The 15,690-nt window shown below is 41.8% G+C and overlaps 3 protein-coding genes across 3 annotated transcripts; 1 reads left to right on the plus strand and 2 right to left on the minus strand.

Moving 5' to 3' along the window:
• Positions 1–75: 75 nt before the first annotated feature.
• On the plus strand, positions 76–3,947 carry LOC103984078 (uncharacterized). The gene is made up of 3 exons (XM_009401499.3): positions 76–751; positions 3,001–3,262; positions 3,376–3,947. The coding sequence occupies exons 1-3, from the start codon at positions 428–430 to the stop codon at positions 3,714–3,716; spliced, it is 927 nt and encodes a 308-aa protein (XP_009399774.2). The 5' UTR covers positions 76–427; the 3' UTR covers positions 3,717–3,947.
• Positions 3,948–4,064: 117 nt separating this feature from the next.
• LOC103984079 (F-box/kelch-repeat protein At1g15670-like) lies at positions 4,065–5,702 on the minus strand. Its single transcript, XM_009401500.3, has one exon. It carries the CDS (start codon positions 5,280–5,282, stop codon positions 4,170–4,172), a length of 1,113 nt encoding a protein of 370 aa, XP_009399775.2. The 5' UTR covers positions 5,283–5,702; the 3' UTR covers positions 4,065–4,169.
• A 3,127-nt stretch (positions 5,703–8,829) lies between these two features.
• LOC103984080 (MAR-binding filament-like protein 1) lies at positions 8,830–15,509 on the minus strand. The gene is made up of 5 exons (XM_009401501.3): positions 15,099–15,509; positions 13,768–13,890; positions 12,553–12,734; positions 12,297–12,437; positions 8,830–10,775 (listed from the first exon to the last, which is right to left on the minus strand). The coding sequence occupies exons 1-5, from the start codon at positions 15,364–15,366 to the stop codon at positions 9,054–9,056; spliced, it is 2,436 nt and encodes an 811-aa protein (XP_009399776.2). The 5' UTR covers positions 15,367–15,509; the 3' UTR covers positions 8,830–9,053.
• Between the last annotated feature and the right edge of the window lie 181 nt (positions 15,510–15,690).

Raw genomic sequence — 15,690 nt, forward strand, 5'->3', positions numbered from 1 at the left:
AATAAAATAACTAAATAAATAAAAAGGAAGAGAGCCGATCGATTGTGTCCAACACCGATCGGTGTCTGTTCGTCACTCTCTCTCTCTCTCGCTCGCTCGCAGTCACTCTGGATCGCTTCGCTTCTCCACTGAACCCTAAATCCAATCCCGTGATCCACCTGCACTAGATTTCGATGCCCTAATCGCCTATCCACCCCTCTCGTCGTCACCCTCGTCGGCCGATTCCCTCCTCCCAAGATCCTCGAATTTTGCAAGATATCTCGTGTTCCTTGTTGGAAGCAATCGGGCCGTCGATATGGAGGAGATTGACCCAATCCGTCGATTTATCTCCGAGATCAGGTCAGAGTAGTCCTTTTCTCATTCCTTCAGTCTCCCTTTGGGAAGCCGTAGGCTGGATTATTCTCGGTGTCGGAGAAGTGCTTGAGAGATGGTAGGAGGTGGAAGCAAGAGGGACGATGGAGCCTTGAAGATTAGCAGCACCAACGTCTTCGCCGCGCTAGAGACGCTTAAGAAGAAGAAGAAGAAGAAGAAATCGGACACGGAAGCCAAGGGCAAGGGATCGTCCAAGAACCAGACCAAGGAGTCGGAGCAGCAGCGGCAGGTGTTCTGGGCGCCGACGCCGCTGACTGCGAAGTCCTGGGCCGATGTGGACGATGACGACGATTACTACGCCACCACGGCCCCGCCACAATCTGTCTGGGGTTCGACGGAGCAACGGCAGAACAGGGAAGCCACAGCCGTGGTTGAGGAGGTTTGCGTATTTTAGATTCCCTATTTCTTTGTTAGGATTTATATGGGCAATATGAAATGTATGGTATTGGTGTGGCAATGGTTTGAGATGCAATTTTAAACTTGTTGGCTCAGAAATATTTGTTTGGTTGATGAATGTCTGACATTGATGCCTTTCCATAATTATCGTCTATCTTATTTGCTGGTTGGCCAATAGGGTATAGAGATGCCATGAAAAGGAAACAGAGCCTGTGGATGATCAGTTTTAAATTTGATATTTTTCTTTAGAATATGATACATAAGAGAACAAAAGAATTTGGGAGGGTCTAGAACAGCTCATCCATATGTACTTACTGCCTAAGAATGCAGCAAGTATTTAATGCATGAAAATGTCTTTGACACAGAGAAACAAATCAACGAACATCAGTTGTTTGGAATGGAATAATGTTACAAATTGTGGAATCTGAAAAAGAATACTGGAAGATGCTCGGGAAAAAAATACTGGAGGATGCTTTAATGAACACTGTTAGTAGTATCATGGGAGAGCTGTGACTTGTCATGAGAAAGTTAAATCTTAAGAATTGGAAATCATCGTGCATGATGGAAGAAGAGTTTTATTGGCAATAAAAAATCTTAGTTTGACGAAAGATATTATTACTATGTGAAGCCGAAAAAGATAAGTTGCTTTCTTTTTCCAGTTTCATCTTTGATGTCATATTTCTATGGCTCTACTACTTGCAGAAGAAGCAAAGTTTGATTTTGCATCTGCTTGACTTTCTTTTCTTCTTTAACAAATTTCATTGACCAAGGGCTGGTTTCTCTCTTCAACCGTATCTTTCTTTTGGAAAGTGGAAACAACTGAAAAAATGAATAATCTTTCCTAGAAATGCATTAGTTCATATCTCCTATGTGGTAAATTTTTCAGAAGAAATAGGGTTTATTTTTTTATTTTTTGATGAATGGTTTGCAGGTATATGACAATTCACCCCCTTGATATTGATGAAGAAATCCAGAACCTCTTGTTTTACTCTGATATATGACAGCCTCAGTGAGACTTCGTCCCATGCTTTTGGAGGATTATTAAAAGTGAAGTCAAATTTTGTTTTCTTTTTAAAGGGCAGATGTTGTAGTTACTTTAATCTAAATGTACTTCGGGTTGCTAGTGATTCTATAATCTAATATCTAGGTTAATGTATTGGTTACAATAAATTACTGGCCAGAGTTCCATATCTGAAGAGAATTTGATGATGTTTTTGATTGTTTACTTAGATTTTCATATTGGAATGTCAACTAAGAAGATCATGAGCAGTTTTTCACTAGATTGCTTCTGAAATATCAGAGAAATCAAAGATATTTCTCTTATAGGAGTCTGGCGAATCTTTTATTCTTTTCATATTTTTTGTAATCATGGTGGAAAGAACAACATAAATGTTTTAGTTCACAAAAATTATACTGAACAACTGTCTTCTCTTTGATTCCTGTCAACGACTTTTCCTAGGTGCTAATTTCTGCTTTTTCCATCTCTTCTTCAAGAGAGTTTTGGCAGAGTCCTCATATCACAAGTTTGGGCCGTTAAATGCTATGAAAGTTGTAATGTGTAAATATGCTGCATTGGAATAGTTCTGCTGAGTAATTAGATGGAGTTATGATGGTGCTTTTTCCACATAGATAACTGTTTCCTTTTCCTAGTTGCATCAAGAATTCACCCTTGATCTTAAGAATTAACTCATGTCCTTTATTGTTCTCCATATGTGGAAATTTATGCACATAATTTTCAATTATTTTTTCCTCATTGTCTGGATGTAAATTTTGTTTGTGATGCTTTCTGTGTCACTTACATTGTTCAAGTCTACCATGTTAGTGATGTGACCTAAAATTAATAATATTTGTAGCTGAGTAAGTAGAATTAGAAGAATGACCTTGGAGATTACAAGTTGATTCAACTGAAAATTACAGGATGCTAGAATGATGGGTGAAGGAATTTTGGAAAATTAATTTGGTATGTTTGAAGATTCATGCTGATAATCGATTTCTAAAACGCATTTGTCTCTATGTCTGAGTGCTCAATATGAGCATATGTTTTACGAAATTCTCGTTTGTCCGATTTTATTGCTTATTACAATCCTTCTCATGTGCTATTTGTAGATTGTGGTCAATGATTTTGATATAGGAATAAGAGCTGCCTCACATCTCTTTTGTAATTCGTTCTCACATGTATGGCTTTTTCCGGTCACTTGGTTATATTTGAGCAAGCTTATTTTTGTTCTTTAGGAAAGCGAAGGTGAAGATGATGGCCTTGACGAGGGTGATGATTCTGATGTAGAGGAGGAGCCTGAACATGAAGATGAGGTTCCTGTCGCAACCGAACCTGTCATCGGGAAGCCTGTTCCTGCTCCGGTAACGACCAAAGATACAGATCGACAACTATCAAAAAAGGAGTTGAAGAAAAAAGAAATGGCGGAACTAAATGCAGTTCTGGCTGAGCTGGGTATCTCAGTCGAAGATAGTAATTCTGTGCAAGATGAAACAAATGGTAATGCTTAAGCTTTTGCATGATCACTATACTTTTCATTGAAATATTATCACGCATGCTTCTATATTATGATCACTCTGGGTTTGTGCATATTGCATTGGAGCAAAGTATAGATGGAGATAAAAAGGAAAATGCACCTGCACCTGCGCCATCAGAAAGCAAAAGTTCCAAGAAAAAGAAGGCAAAGAAAGATAAATCATCCAAGGACACCAGAGAACCACAGGAACAGCCTTCCGATCGGGATCGGAACACCGAACCCGAAGAGGAAGATGCATCTGCGGTTGATGTCAAGGAGAAAATAAAGAAGGTAGCTTCGACGAAAAAGAAGAAATTAAATAAAGAGATGGATGCAGCCGCAAGAGCTGCAGCTGTCGAAGCTGCTGCAAGGAGTGCCAAGCTTGCTGCCGCCAAGAAGAAAGAAAAGAACCACTATTATCAACAACCCGCGCGGTAAACATAGTTGCTGTCTTTTAATGGTACCAAAATGTGTCGTGTGATCGAGTTAGAGTTAGTTTGCCATGTTAGAACAGGATCACCCGTGATATTTCTCGTAGACACACACACTCCCAGCACAGTACAAATCTAGCCTGAGGATACCTTCCTTGTGTTTTCACTTCTTTATGGAGACGGTAGCCTTATGTTGTACAATCATTAATTTGGTATAGTGAAATAGTTATTGTAACAAGTCATTTGGGTCCTTTTGTTCGTCGTCTCTTCGAACTCGCGAGTGCCCAGAGGAGCTACATATGGATCAGTAGTAATCTATTTGTTATCAGCATGCAAATCATGGCAAAAATCACAATAAAAATAAGAAAAGTAAAAGCATGTATGTATGTATAATTTACATCATGCGGAGAGAGGACGGAAACGAAACTCCCCCATCCCCACCCTAAAATTGATGTGATTATTATATGTGGAAGCAGCAGCCAGCTTGGACATGGCCGGAATACTCCCTCTGCAACTCAACCTTCCGCCACTTCTTCATCCCCTTCCCCTCCCCGCTTTCAATATCCACGATGTAGGCCACTTGGGCCCCACGCAGGGTCCCGGACCCCAACACCATGAACCCTCCTTCCCACGCCACCATCTGCAGCGCCACCCGCACTTCACCGGGCAGCTCCGCCACCCGGCGCCACGCCCCGCCGCCCTCCTCCAGCACCACTGCCTGCCCCGCCTGCCGGCACATGTACACCCTCCCGTCGCCGCCCACCACGCACGTCCGCGGGCACGCAGCCTCCTCCAGCCTCCCCTCCTCCACCGCGCTCCACCGCCAGGCGGCGACGTCGAAGGTCTCCGCGCTCCGCGAGAACTGCCCCTGCGCCTCCGTGGGGTAACCCCCGACGACGTGGAACCAGCCGCTCGCGAACACCCCGCGGCACTCGTCGCGCTGCCGCGCCATGTCGGGCAGCTGCATCCACGCGTCCGCCGCCACGTCGTAGGCCAGCGCCGACCGCAGCGCGTTCTTGCTCTCGTCGTGCCCGCCGGCCACGAACACCGCGGCGCGCTCCTCCGAGGCCGCGCACGCGAAGAAGGAGCGCCGTGTGCCCGGCATGGGGGCACCGCGGCGCCAGGCTCCGGACACCAAGTCGTAGACGTGTACCTCGTCGGAGGCGGCCCAGGTGCGAGGGTCCCACCCGCCGACAACCACCAGCTCCCTCCCGACGGCGGCCAGCTGGCAGAACAGCGGGAGGCCGTGGGGCCGCCCGGGGATCGGTGGCAGCGAGCTCCAGGCGCCGGTTGTCGGCTCGAAAAGCGCGAGGCGGTAGAGCAACCGGGACGGGTACGACTTCTCGCCGTTGGCGGACGCCGCGACGACCGGGGCGGGCTCGGACTGGGAAAGCACGACCACCGGCCGGTCAAGGCCCACGGACTTCCGGTGGCGGTGGAAGGACGCAGACTCGAGGTCGTGCTTCCAGAACTTGCAGACGGCCTGAACGGTGCGGAAGGCGTCGAAGGGGACGCGGATGAGACACTCGCGGGCGATCTCCTGCGGCAGCCCTGGAATCAACTCGTCCTCCATAAACCAGCAAACCTCGAACGCAACAACAAGTACAGGGGAGATGACAAAGCCCAAAGCTATCGAAAACAGAGACTATACAGAAAGAGATAAGACCGAACTCATTTCTTTACAGGGAAGCAAAGACGAGGGAAGAGAGAGGGTGTATATACGCAACTGCGTTTTGCGACAGTTTGCAGACGTCGTGGACGGTGGCGGTGGGATACGCTCGATTAAGAAACCGGAGAAGACAAAACGGGCGGCGACACGCGGATAAGTCCACCGGAAGCAGCACGCAAAGTGCCGTTCCAATTCGACATATTTTGTCTGGTATCATCGTTGTCGACGTCGTATGGTTTGTGCTGTGAGGACACCGAGGCGGAAGGGGCGGAGATTTTTGAGCGGGTAAGGACGTCTGACGATGGATTGTGACTCGTCCATTTGATGGTCTCGAGGGAGGACCGCAGTGGTGCAGTGTGCATGCGTCACGTCCACTGTGAGCTGGATGTGATCGCACTGGTAATTTCTAATCTGTTTTCAGTGATGAATCGATGGAGACGCAGTAGTAATTTCAGAAAGGTCAAAATATAAATCTTGACGATATGGTCATGTTTGTTTGTGGGATCTATGAATTTGATGTAATATGTAGTGATTTGAGGAGTCCAATTAACTCCAACGTCGGAGAGATAATAAACTAACTAACCATTGGAGGTCGAGCATTGGAATGGTTCCGTTGCTTAACCATTCGATCGGAGAGTATCATTATTTGATTCTTTAGTGAGGCAAGTGATGGATTCGATCAAGGCGGGATCGGCCATCGTCCGACTCCGTTGCTTTATTGCATCATGTACGTACGTATATCCTTCTATTATGGTTGATTTCGTTCGAAAAATCTTATATTTTAGGTGGTTTTCGATGTATCACCCTTTTATCTTTACAAATGTAATTGATGCATGAGATACTAAATGTTACAAAGAAAAAAGTCATTTTTTCTTGGTTCTCATCTAATTAGCTAGTTAGTACATAAGCTAAGTATAGATTATCTCTTTTAGTTAGTTATCTTTATCATTATGGTTCCTATATTTTAAAAAATTATATTGATATTTCTAAAGTTAAATATTTAGATTCAGTCATTAGTTTTACCGATGAAAATATAAAAATAAATAATAAAAAAAATATAATTTTAATATTTTAATTAGTGATGGCGGACGATGGTACCGTTGGGGATCACGGGTGACTATTGTGGATAAGATGAACGACGACGAAAGATGAAGGCCACTCGATAACTATGTCAATGATGGGTATGATGACGTACTCGGCATCACATTCCGAGACTCACATGTTGTATCATCTGTTGAGAGCTTAACAACTGCTCGCATGCTAACCTTCTAGAACTTTCCCTCCTGATCAACGATAATTGCTCCAAGTAGAACTTCGACGAGCCTCCCATCTCACCCTTTTCATGCATGTCGGAAGTGACACAATAACGAGGGGAGCGGCAAAAGCTCTAGCGACCCCAGGTTCGAGTCGAGTGATTCGCCTAACGGGTTAATGACGAGGCGACCACCATCTTCGCCATAGATGCTGTGGCAGTCACTATCATCTATGTCGATGTCGATGCAAGTGTAAAGCGATGTTGCTCGACAACTATATCAGCACCAACGCATATGCAAAACAACGCTGCTTAATATCTATGTCAATACCGATGCAATTATCAAGCAATCCTCATCTCCCGTCGTCGTTTTTCTCATCCATAATAGTTACCCACAATTCTAATGGTATTACTATCCACCATTATTGATGCATTCGTCCCTACCAATTAGAACATTAAAATTATTTTTTTTTTATTTTTATATTTTTGTTAATAAAATTAACGAAGTGAGGATAAATAGATCAGATATTTCATACGTATAATTATAAAAATATTAATATATTTTTAAATATATAGATCAAAATATTTAAAATAATTAATTATACATGACAAGTGCGACGCGTGAAGCGGGTGGGTCCGCCGCTTTCGACAACTGACTGGATTTCGGTTTTGAAATGACAACCACGTTGTTGTCTGATTCCCAAAAATCAACGACACCCACGTGCGTCTCTCTATTACGGATATGAATCAACATATAGATTTATTCTCAGATCAACTATAGTGTTTGTCATACTTTTATTTTTTACCCGCACGATCTATATCCATAATCTAAACAGATTGTGATGCTTTTGTGTCTTCCCAATCGATCCAGCTTTAGATCGCGACACTACAGCCCTCAGTGCAGCGAGATTAGGCATAGAAAGATTCATGATCAAAATCTTTGGATGATCATTAATCTGCCGTCTTACTTTTCGACTCGGCCGCCGGTGATAGCTTCATCCTGTTTGACGACGACCCACACGCGAGTAAAGGTTGGGATCGAAGGCAGCAGATGACCCACTGATTTTGATCCCACAGCAATCTTATAACACTTGGCCCATCCTCTGACCACCATATCTGTGGGCAAGATAAGATTAGAGAAAGGAAATTTTATTGGATATGCCATGTGTTGCGGGAAACAACTTTGAGCCGTGACCTCGGGGCAGACGCGGCTCGGTTCGGGTCCGGACGACGGAGATCTCCCAGGGGCGTGCCTCGAGCCCGTGGGGTCGGTCCGGTGCGATGGTCCGATCGGGACGGGTTCGCCATCTCCTCCGGGTGGGGGCTCATCGTCCGCGCGTCCGGCAGGGTCTCCCGGCTTCGCACCTGCACAAGGGTCGGGTCGGGAAGCTCGACCCGACCCCTCCGACGATCAAGTTAGAAGAATATGTGGAGGGGGTTTCGGAAGAAGAAGTGTTTTAGAGTGTCTTGCCCTCTGTCTTCTGTCCTCCCCCGCTCGTTCAGAGTGCGAGGGTATTTATAGGGAGGCTTACTGTTTCCTGATGTGCCCGCTTGCAGGGGGCAGGCTGGTTGCGTCTGACATTGGTTTGGCGTGGCGTGAAGAACCGAGCTTGAGTAGGTGTTAATGCGCCTCAGCCTGTGTTCCGGTCCGTTTGACCGGATGTCGTCGCGTCGTCCGAGGCGTGAGGCGTCATCTGACGTCAGCCAGGTCTTATCATAATTACTATCCATATCACCATGCATCCACTCTAATTCTTGTAACAGCCATATGTTCGAATTATCTTCCATTGGTCAGATTTTGATGTTGTGTGTCAGTCACCCCACCCGATGAGATAGTCGAGAACAACAGATGTTTCAGGCAAGCAACCATCAGTCCAGCCATTAGGCCCCCATCTTTCTTCTTTCTGTAGGCAAATACCTGAATAATAACCAGAGTGTATTGACTATGGGTAAGACAAAGCCGCCACTACGTATAAGATTTCCCGGAATGCATCTGCAAGCATGCATACTAATGGATGCTTTTGTAGCTAACATAAACTGGTGTTATCTTTCCATCATCATCATCGCATAAATAAACTAAAGCAACCTTAGTTCTTATGTGCAAGCCAGAAAAGCCTCGCTCTCGCTCTCTGGGGTGTAGAACAAACACATACAAGCAGATCTCAACCTTATATCGTTTCATGGCTTGAGCTTCATCCATACACGAAATTTGGTTTATGTTACCTTCTCATGACTGTATCTGTTTTATACAACATTCCGTACGGAAATTCAAGCCTCAGGCACAGATTCAAATCAGACAAAGATCTATGAGAACACTTGATCGACGAATAACACACGGCCTACGCACGTTGTCATGAATCTAAATTCCAAACTAGAAATTGTAAGCAATAATAGGAGATTCAAATCCCAGATTTCATTGTTAGTTAAGAGACTTCTCGGGTGGATCCTCCCTTTTTTCTCCTACTACTAGTCTTCCTCACTGTAATAGGAGTTTCTGCTGCAACTTCAGTGGTCTTCGGCAGACGATCATCGGATTCCTTTTCCGAACTTATCTGCCTCCTCAATCGAAGTATCTCGCCTTTTGCAAATGCTAGCTCCTCCTCAAGCTTCCTGGTCCTCTTCTCTACGCTCTCTCTCTCACTTCCAAGCAGCAGAATAAGGTTCTGCGTGTCTTTGATGTTTTCCCAAGCTTCCTTTGTGATATTCTTTTGCTCTGAGAGAGACTTGAACAACATCTCTTTCTCTGCTTCCAGGCTAGTAGTTAGAGTGTTACTGCTCTCTAGCTCTCTTGAGAGCAATAATGCATTCTTATTCATCTCATCAAGTGATTTTGTAGCCTCATCCAGATCTGCTTCAAGAGCTCCTAGTGCTTCTGAGTCCCTTTGCATTTGTTTTCCCAAAACCTCAAGCTCTCTATTCAAAGTGGAAACCATTTTTCTTTCTTCTGTCACCTCGTGCACGGTGGCTTCCAGTTTCTTGTATGTTTCTACCAATTCCTCCTTTAAGTTCTTACGGTCCGCAACAACATCTTTCAATTCTTTTGATGTGATATCAAGTTCATCTTTGGTTCTTCTTAGGGCCTCCTTAACTGAGACTAATTCATCAGAGAGTAATTTTGAACTAGACTTAGCTTCTTCCACACTACTAGTTAACAGTTTCTCCATTTCATTGAAACCATCCTGCATCTCTGAGACCTCACACATAAGATTATCATATGAACCTTTAGCCTCATCCAGTTCCTTGGACACGATGGAAACCTCAAGTTTAGAAGCTTCCAATGCTTCTCGGGTAGCCTGCAAATCATCTTTCAATTTCTTCATGTTAACACCTTCTTTTTCCAGTAATGATTTGACACCATCCTTTTCTTTCCTCAGCTCAGTGACAACGGCATTTTTTTTCCTTGCTTCAGCTAATGCAAGCTCAAGCTTTTCTTCAAGATGATGAAGTTGATCATCTTTCTTAGATAACAGTTCAGCATCAAGAGCTGCTTTTCTCTCAGAAGACGACTTCAAATCATTATAATCTTTCATCAGATCTTTAACTCTTTGCAAGGACTTATCCTTTTCCGAGTTTAACAACCGAATTTTTTCATTTAAAGTATCAATTGAAGATACCTTTGAACTTAAATCAGCTTTAGCTCCAACTATCTCCTCTTTCAACTGTTTAATAGTTGAATTTGCAATAGCAAGCTCCTTTTTTATGTGTTCCACGTTGGAGCCCAATTTCTTATATTCTGATTCATTTTCAGAAAGGGATAATTTGAGGCTTTCAATGTCCTCCTCATTGTCATTTATCTCCAAGTTAAGAAGGCTTATTCTATCTTGTAGTACATTAAAACTATCTACCTTTTCTCTAAATTTGGCGTCAAGTAGCTTTTTATCAGCAGCAGTTTGTGAAAAACTGCTCTCAACTTGACCCATTTGTTCCTTAAGCTCCTCAACTAGTTTTCTCTCATTTTTTAGCTCTTGATGCAAAGTTGCTGTAGTCCCATTTGCTGACGCCAGCTGATTTAGCAAAGAGGTTTCATCTTCTTTAAACTTTTTCACTTGCTTCCTTTTCTCTTCTTGTTCCCACTGTAGCAATTTTTCAAAGTTCTCCTTCATTGAAGACATTGCTGCTTCCTTTGAAGTCAGCTTATGTTTCATCTGCATCAACAGTTATATTATAAATAAATACACTGCAAGAAACAATTACCAACGTTCTTCTGTGCTTCCAATACTTTGTCTAAACAATATAAGAATTAAGTCATTCGCCTGATATGATTTAATATATACCAAAACTACTGTATATTTGCATCTTCGTAATAAGATCAGTTTTGGCATTCATGCTGCATTGGGAATATCATAATTAACTGAATCCCTAAATGTCAAAATTAGTGAATCAGTTTAAGCATACTCTATTCACAAAAATAAAGGAACTTTTAATACTTAAATTTCTGATAATTTATGCATAGATTAAAGTGGATGCACGTACAAGGAAGATTCTGAAGTTCACATTGCTATGTACCCAAACAAACTATAACAGAAACTAGGGAAAGTGTTTGCATGAAGTGAAGGAGATGGCCGATCAATTTGATACATTCAAGTATATAATAGATGTGGTGACATGTAATAAGATGCAATCATAATTATGCCAAAAAGTCTCATCTGGAAAGTATAATTACGTCCTTCAGACAAGAAAGAATAAAGAAAGATGCACATTTACAAGTACAACCAAGATAAATGGTTACATTTTCAAGTACAACTGAGACTGCCTATGCCTTACCACCCATGCAAGAATGTAGAGTATATACTGCAACTCAAGAAACCTTCTCAAAATAAAATCAAAGAACATTTTAGTCAACATCATAATCTGCTAGTGTTAGGGGACAGAACTAAATTGTTTTTGCAGCATAAGCAAATTATGGAGAAGAATTACTTGGTTTAACTATGATGTTGTAGCATGTCTGAATAAGGATACAGGAAATTAGTACAATAATATGGATGTCTACACAATAAAAAATTTAAAAAACACAATAAAGAATGACAAATATAATCCGTGGATTGAAGATCTGTCATTACTATATTATTTTCTGATGGAAGGAATGGCCAGTCAATTTGATATCTCATGCTTTTCCTAATTCTGACTTTGTATAAACTCATTTCTTTGCGTCCGAAAATAGTTATCATTGTCCAAGTAGGTTAGCTCTTCATTTGTTTGCAGATATTGAATTTTCATCCAATAAACTTAATAGAATATCTTATAGCTTCAAGGGCATGTAATCTAACCTACTGCATTTTCTGTATGGAGTTAACTCCCTATAGGCTCACCAAGGGGAAGAGTTATGCCTAAGACCCCAGGCTTTTTCGCACCAGTGGAAGTTCCCTTGAGGACCGCAATTGGAACTCTAAAATTCATGTAAGTCACAAAAGTGATTTTACTACTATAAGCCATTGTGTTTTTTCATGATTCATCTCACATCAATGCTATCAATCATCACTTTTTTAAGCTTTCACCCCCATGCATTCAGTAGTAAATCAGAGCAGAGAACAATCCTTATCCAACATCAATATTACTATAGAAATGAATAGGACAATATTTTAGAATCTCCAATGCAATGCCAAATCCTCATTTATGGTCAATAAAAAATGTAAGAAAAATACTGTTCAAAGGTTAGAGATTGATACAGATTCCACAGTTGATTCGGTAACTGTCTTTTCCTTTTGTAATGTTGCATACAGTGCGCCAAGAACACCTGAAGCAATTACTCCAAGCTCATTTAGGAAAGAAATGAACGAGTTTGATGGTGCATTTTGAAGATGTGCTTGCTGCAAATAAATGGGATTTATATTAGATGAAAAAAATAAAAAAATACACTACAAGACTGACACAGAAAAAACTGGTTAGTTTAAAATTGAAACAGCAAAAATGAAGATAAGTCACCTCAAATTGGTTAGGCCCTTGAGATGAATCTTCAAGCACAGTATCTTTAAGAAATTGTGTCTCTGGCTGTATGACATCATGTTTATCTGGCATAATGACAACTTGTTTATCTGGCATAGCAAGGTCTTGTTTGTCTGGCATTATCACATCTTGTTCATTTGGTTTTCCGATATCTTGTTTGTCTAAAGCCACAACAAAAATAGTCAGTTACACCAAGGCATTCATACATATGAAACAAGGTCTACTGTGATGCAGATACCAAAATTTTAAAAACATTTGTTGGTTGAAGTATAGCGCCAAAGCGGGGAATAGATAGAGCCACTAAGTGGTTCTGATCACATAATGGACTCTTAATTTCTGGTTATTACATGTTTCAAATTTCAGAAAAAAGTATTTTAAAGGTACAAGGTTATAACAAGTCCATTGTACCTCATGTCAACAATGCAGAATCAGGCAATCTTATTGACATTAAAAGACGAAAAGGCAAGGGGCATGCCATATTGACATGAGAGCACCACAAGCGACACAATGACAATGAGAATTCTATTTTGTATGTCTTATTTTCATGGAATAAACATTATATTATACCAGTTGTCCAACACTTACAATAACTAAATGCATTGAGGATTGGCTTGTCCTTGACAAAAGGAGAAAAGTATACACACAAAAAATATTGTTGAAATATATGATAATTCCAGATCCAGTGAGTTTCTAAACAAAGTGGAGATCTGCAATATCTTTATACATGGGCCGGATAGTATTTTGCAACTATATATTTTCCCAACTAAAATGCATGGCAATGCAATTTTCCATTTTGGTGAGTGCCAAATTGAACACCATCATGTCCCTAATCCAACCATTGTTCAAAGATGTGTACTCTTGATAAGCTTGCTAGAATAGATTGTTCTGCAAGTAAGGGGAACATTAGCACCCTTCAACGTATTCCGGTGTCTTGCATTCAGTATGCTCACTTGTTTGTACCATAATACTGGAGACCTATCTCAACCTCAGTTCCAAGTAACCCAAGTCCATCCAAGTATCCTGGTGGTATACCCAGGCCTAATTTTTGAATGCATGCATGTAACTGTACTTGTGTGTATATGATGACACACTAGATTAGGACATCTTGTTTTCCTATTATTATTTGGGCACATTGAGAGAGATGGCCTGCAGGATGAAAGACATGTATTTGTGGGCGTGACACTGCTATTGTACCTTTATCTACTTCAGTGAAGACCTGCTTGGTTGTCTTTGCTCGTCGGCGAAAGCTTATTGCCTGAACTTTATAAATCTTCTGTCTTATTTCGTCACTTATGCTAGGAACCACAGTTTGAAATCCTGCTTCACTATAGAGTATTAGAGCATTGTAACAGGATCACTGATAAACTAACCATAAATAATTCACTCAGAGAGAAACTTAGATATGAATTTATGAGAAACAATTTGAAACCTCCAATAGTAGAAATAGAATATCTTTATTTAACTACATAGAAGACCATGAATTCAAAATCCAAATGATGATTTTCAATCTTGAGCATTCTGAACAAACTAAATAATCACTTATTTTGTCTCTTTGTGTCATAAGCAAGCCTGATCATCCAAGAGAGTATAATAATAAAAATGAAACACAAAGCACCATAATATCCAACAAATTAGTCATGACTCATAATTGGACCAGGCTAGACAAAGGATTTTGTGCGCATATAGGTAAAATGAAATCCAGCATGGTGGTCGTGGTTCCATCTTCAAAATTCTTCTCATAACTTGGGATGGGAGTCAAGGATACACCTCAGACTGGATTCTAGAATAGCATCTGAGTTTATAGGATAATCTTAGATCTTTTTCACGAAATATATGATAAACTGTAATATATTTTGACTGATTGGACAAATGATGCAAACAGATTCATGTAGTGACAACAATCTGTCATTATTCAACCAATGTTGTGACAATTAGATCCTAGGATACATGGTTTCAACACCATAAGGAGATGCATAAATCTGCATCTACAAGCTGATATATATGGTTGATGTGAACGTATCTTTTTACAAGTAAAATCTTATACGGTATTAATTTACATTCTATATTCTTCTGCAACGAGGAAATCCTTACACCATGGTGGGATGGACTATGGAACTAGGATAAATTTCTTCAAGAAAAGGCTGTAGGGATAAAAAAGACGCATGCAATAGAAACCCACAGCAGAGGCCAAACGTAAATCCTTGAAAATAGTCAGAGTTTCAATTTGCCAAACGTTTTAACCTATTGTGATCAGAAACAAACCACGAACTTATTAATGCGATCATTCACATAACACACGGCGAATTCATGTTGATTAGCAACCAAAATTGGATAACGAAGTTCCTAACACCAGCAATTTGATGAACCACGCTGTGCTGCAAAACTCAGTCAAACCAAACAGACAACCGAAATCAATTCAAGAAAGGGAAAAACAATCTCAACCTGAATAGGAGCAAGAGTCTTCAAAGTTACAGTAATTAACAGATCGAATGAATAGAACGGAAGAAGCCGAAATTTGGACTGACCATCGACCATTAAACCTTCAGCGGCCATTGCTCCAAGTTTCAGGAAGGGAAGAACTGAGATGCCCACAAGGAGGAGCGCCCTTCTGCGGGAAGCACCTGCGGCAGCACCTACGTCACTCTCACCACTCGCACAGCACACAGCATAACCCAGTCTTTTGGTTGCGGGCTTTCTCTGCGAAGGGAACAGTGAAGAAGATGAGGAAGAGGAGGAGAAGGGTAGCGGAGGGGGCGTCTGCAGCCGGCTCGGGCTTCCCACCAGAAGCCCCATTTCTTGTTTTCCTCTATTTTCTTCTACCTATCCTCACTCTTTCAGCGTTCTCCCTCTTTGGGTCGGGTTTTCTCGAGGCAGAGCGGCACCGGCACCGGTACCCACCTCCTTTTCTTCAAGATGTGAGTGAGATCACGCGCCGTCGGACACTGATCGAGCGGCCACTTGTGAGTAGATCGATCACCTCTGCTGCATCTCGCCTTACGAAAGACGCCAAGTCGCGTTCGTTGTACTTTGTTCAGGGCTGCCCAATTAGGAACCGCCAGCTCATCTGATGAGAAGGAACCGAACTCCATACGCAAACTACGGACGTGGTTTGACCAC

This window comes from Musa acuminata, chromosome BXJ2-5 (assembly GCF_036884655.1).
Source record: "Musa acuminata AAA Group cultivar baxijiao chromosome BXJ2-5, Cavendish_Baxijiao_AAA, whole genome shotgun sequence".
NCBI lineage: Eukaryota > Viridiplantae > Streptophyta > Magnoliopsida > Zingiberales > Musaceae > Musa > Musa acuminata.

Bases quoted from the DNA above. Each gene is read 5' to 3' on its own strand.
- LOC103984078 (XM_009401499.3), top strand. From the start codon at position 428: ATGGTAGGAGGTGGAAGCAAGAGGGACGATGGAGCCTTGAAGATTAGC. The intron at 752-3,000 runs GTTTGCGTATTT...TTTGTTCTTTAG, and splicing joins CCACAGCCGTGGTTGAGGAG to GAAAGCGAAGGTGAAGATGA. The intron at 3,263-3,375 runs GTAATGCTTAAG...AGCAAAGTATAG, and splicing joins TGTGCAAGATGAAACAAATG to ATGGAGATAAAAAGGAAAAT.
- LOC103984079 (XM_009401500.3), bottom strand. From the start codon at position 5,282: ATGGAGGACGAGTTGATTCCAGGGCTGCCGCAGGAGATCGCCCGCGAG.
- LOC103984080 (XM_009401501.3), bottom strand. From the start codon at position 15,366: ATGGGGCTTCTGGTGGGAAGCCCGAGCCGGCTGCAGACGCCCCCTCCG. The intron at 13,891-15,098 runs GTCAGTCCAAAT...ATAGTGAAGCAG, and splicing joins TGAAGGTTTAATGGTCGATG to GATTTCAAACTGTGGTTCCT. The intron at 10,776-12,296 runs GTATCAATCTCT...CTGTTGATGCAG, and splicing joins CCGAATCAACTGTGGAATCT to ATGAAACATAAGCTGACTTC.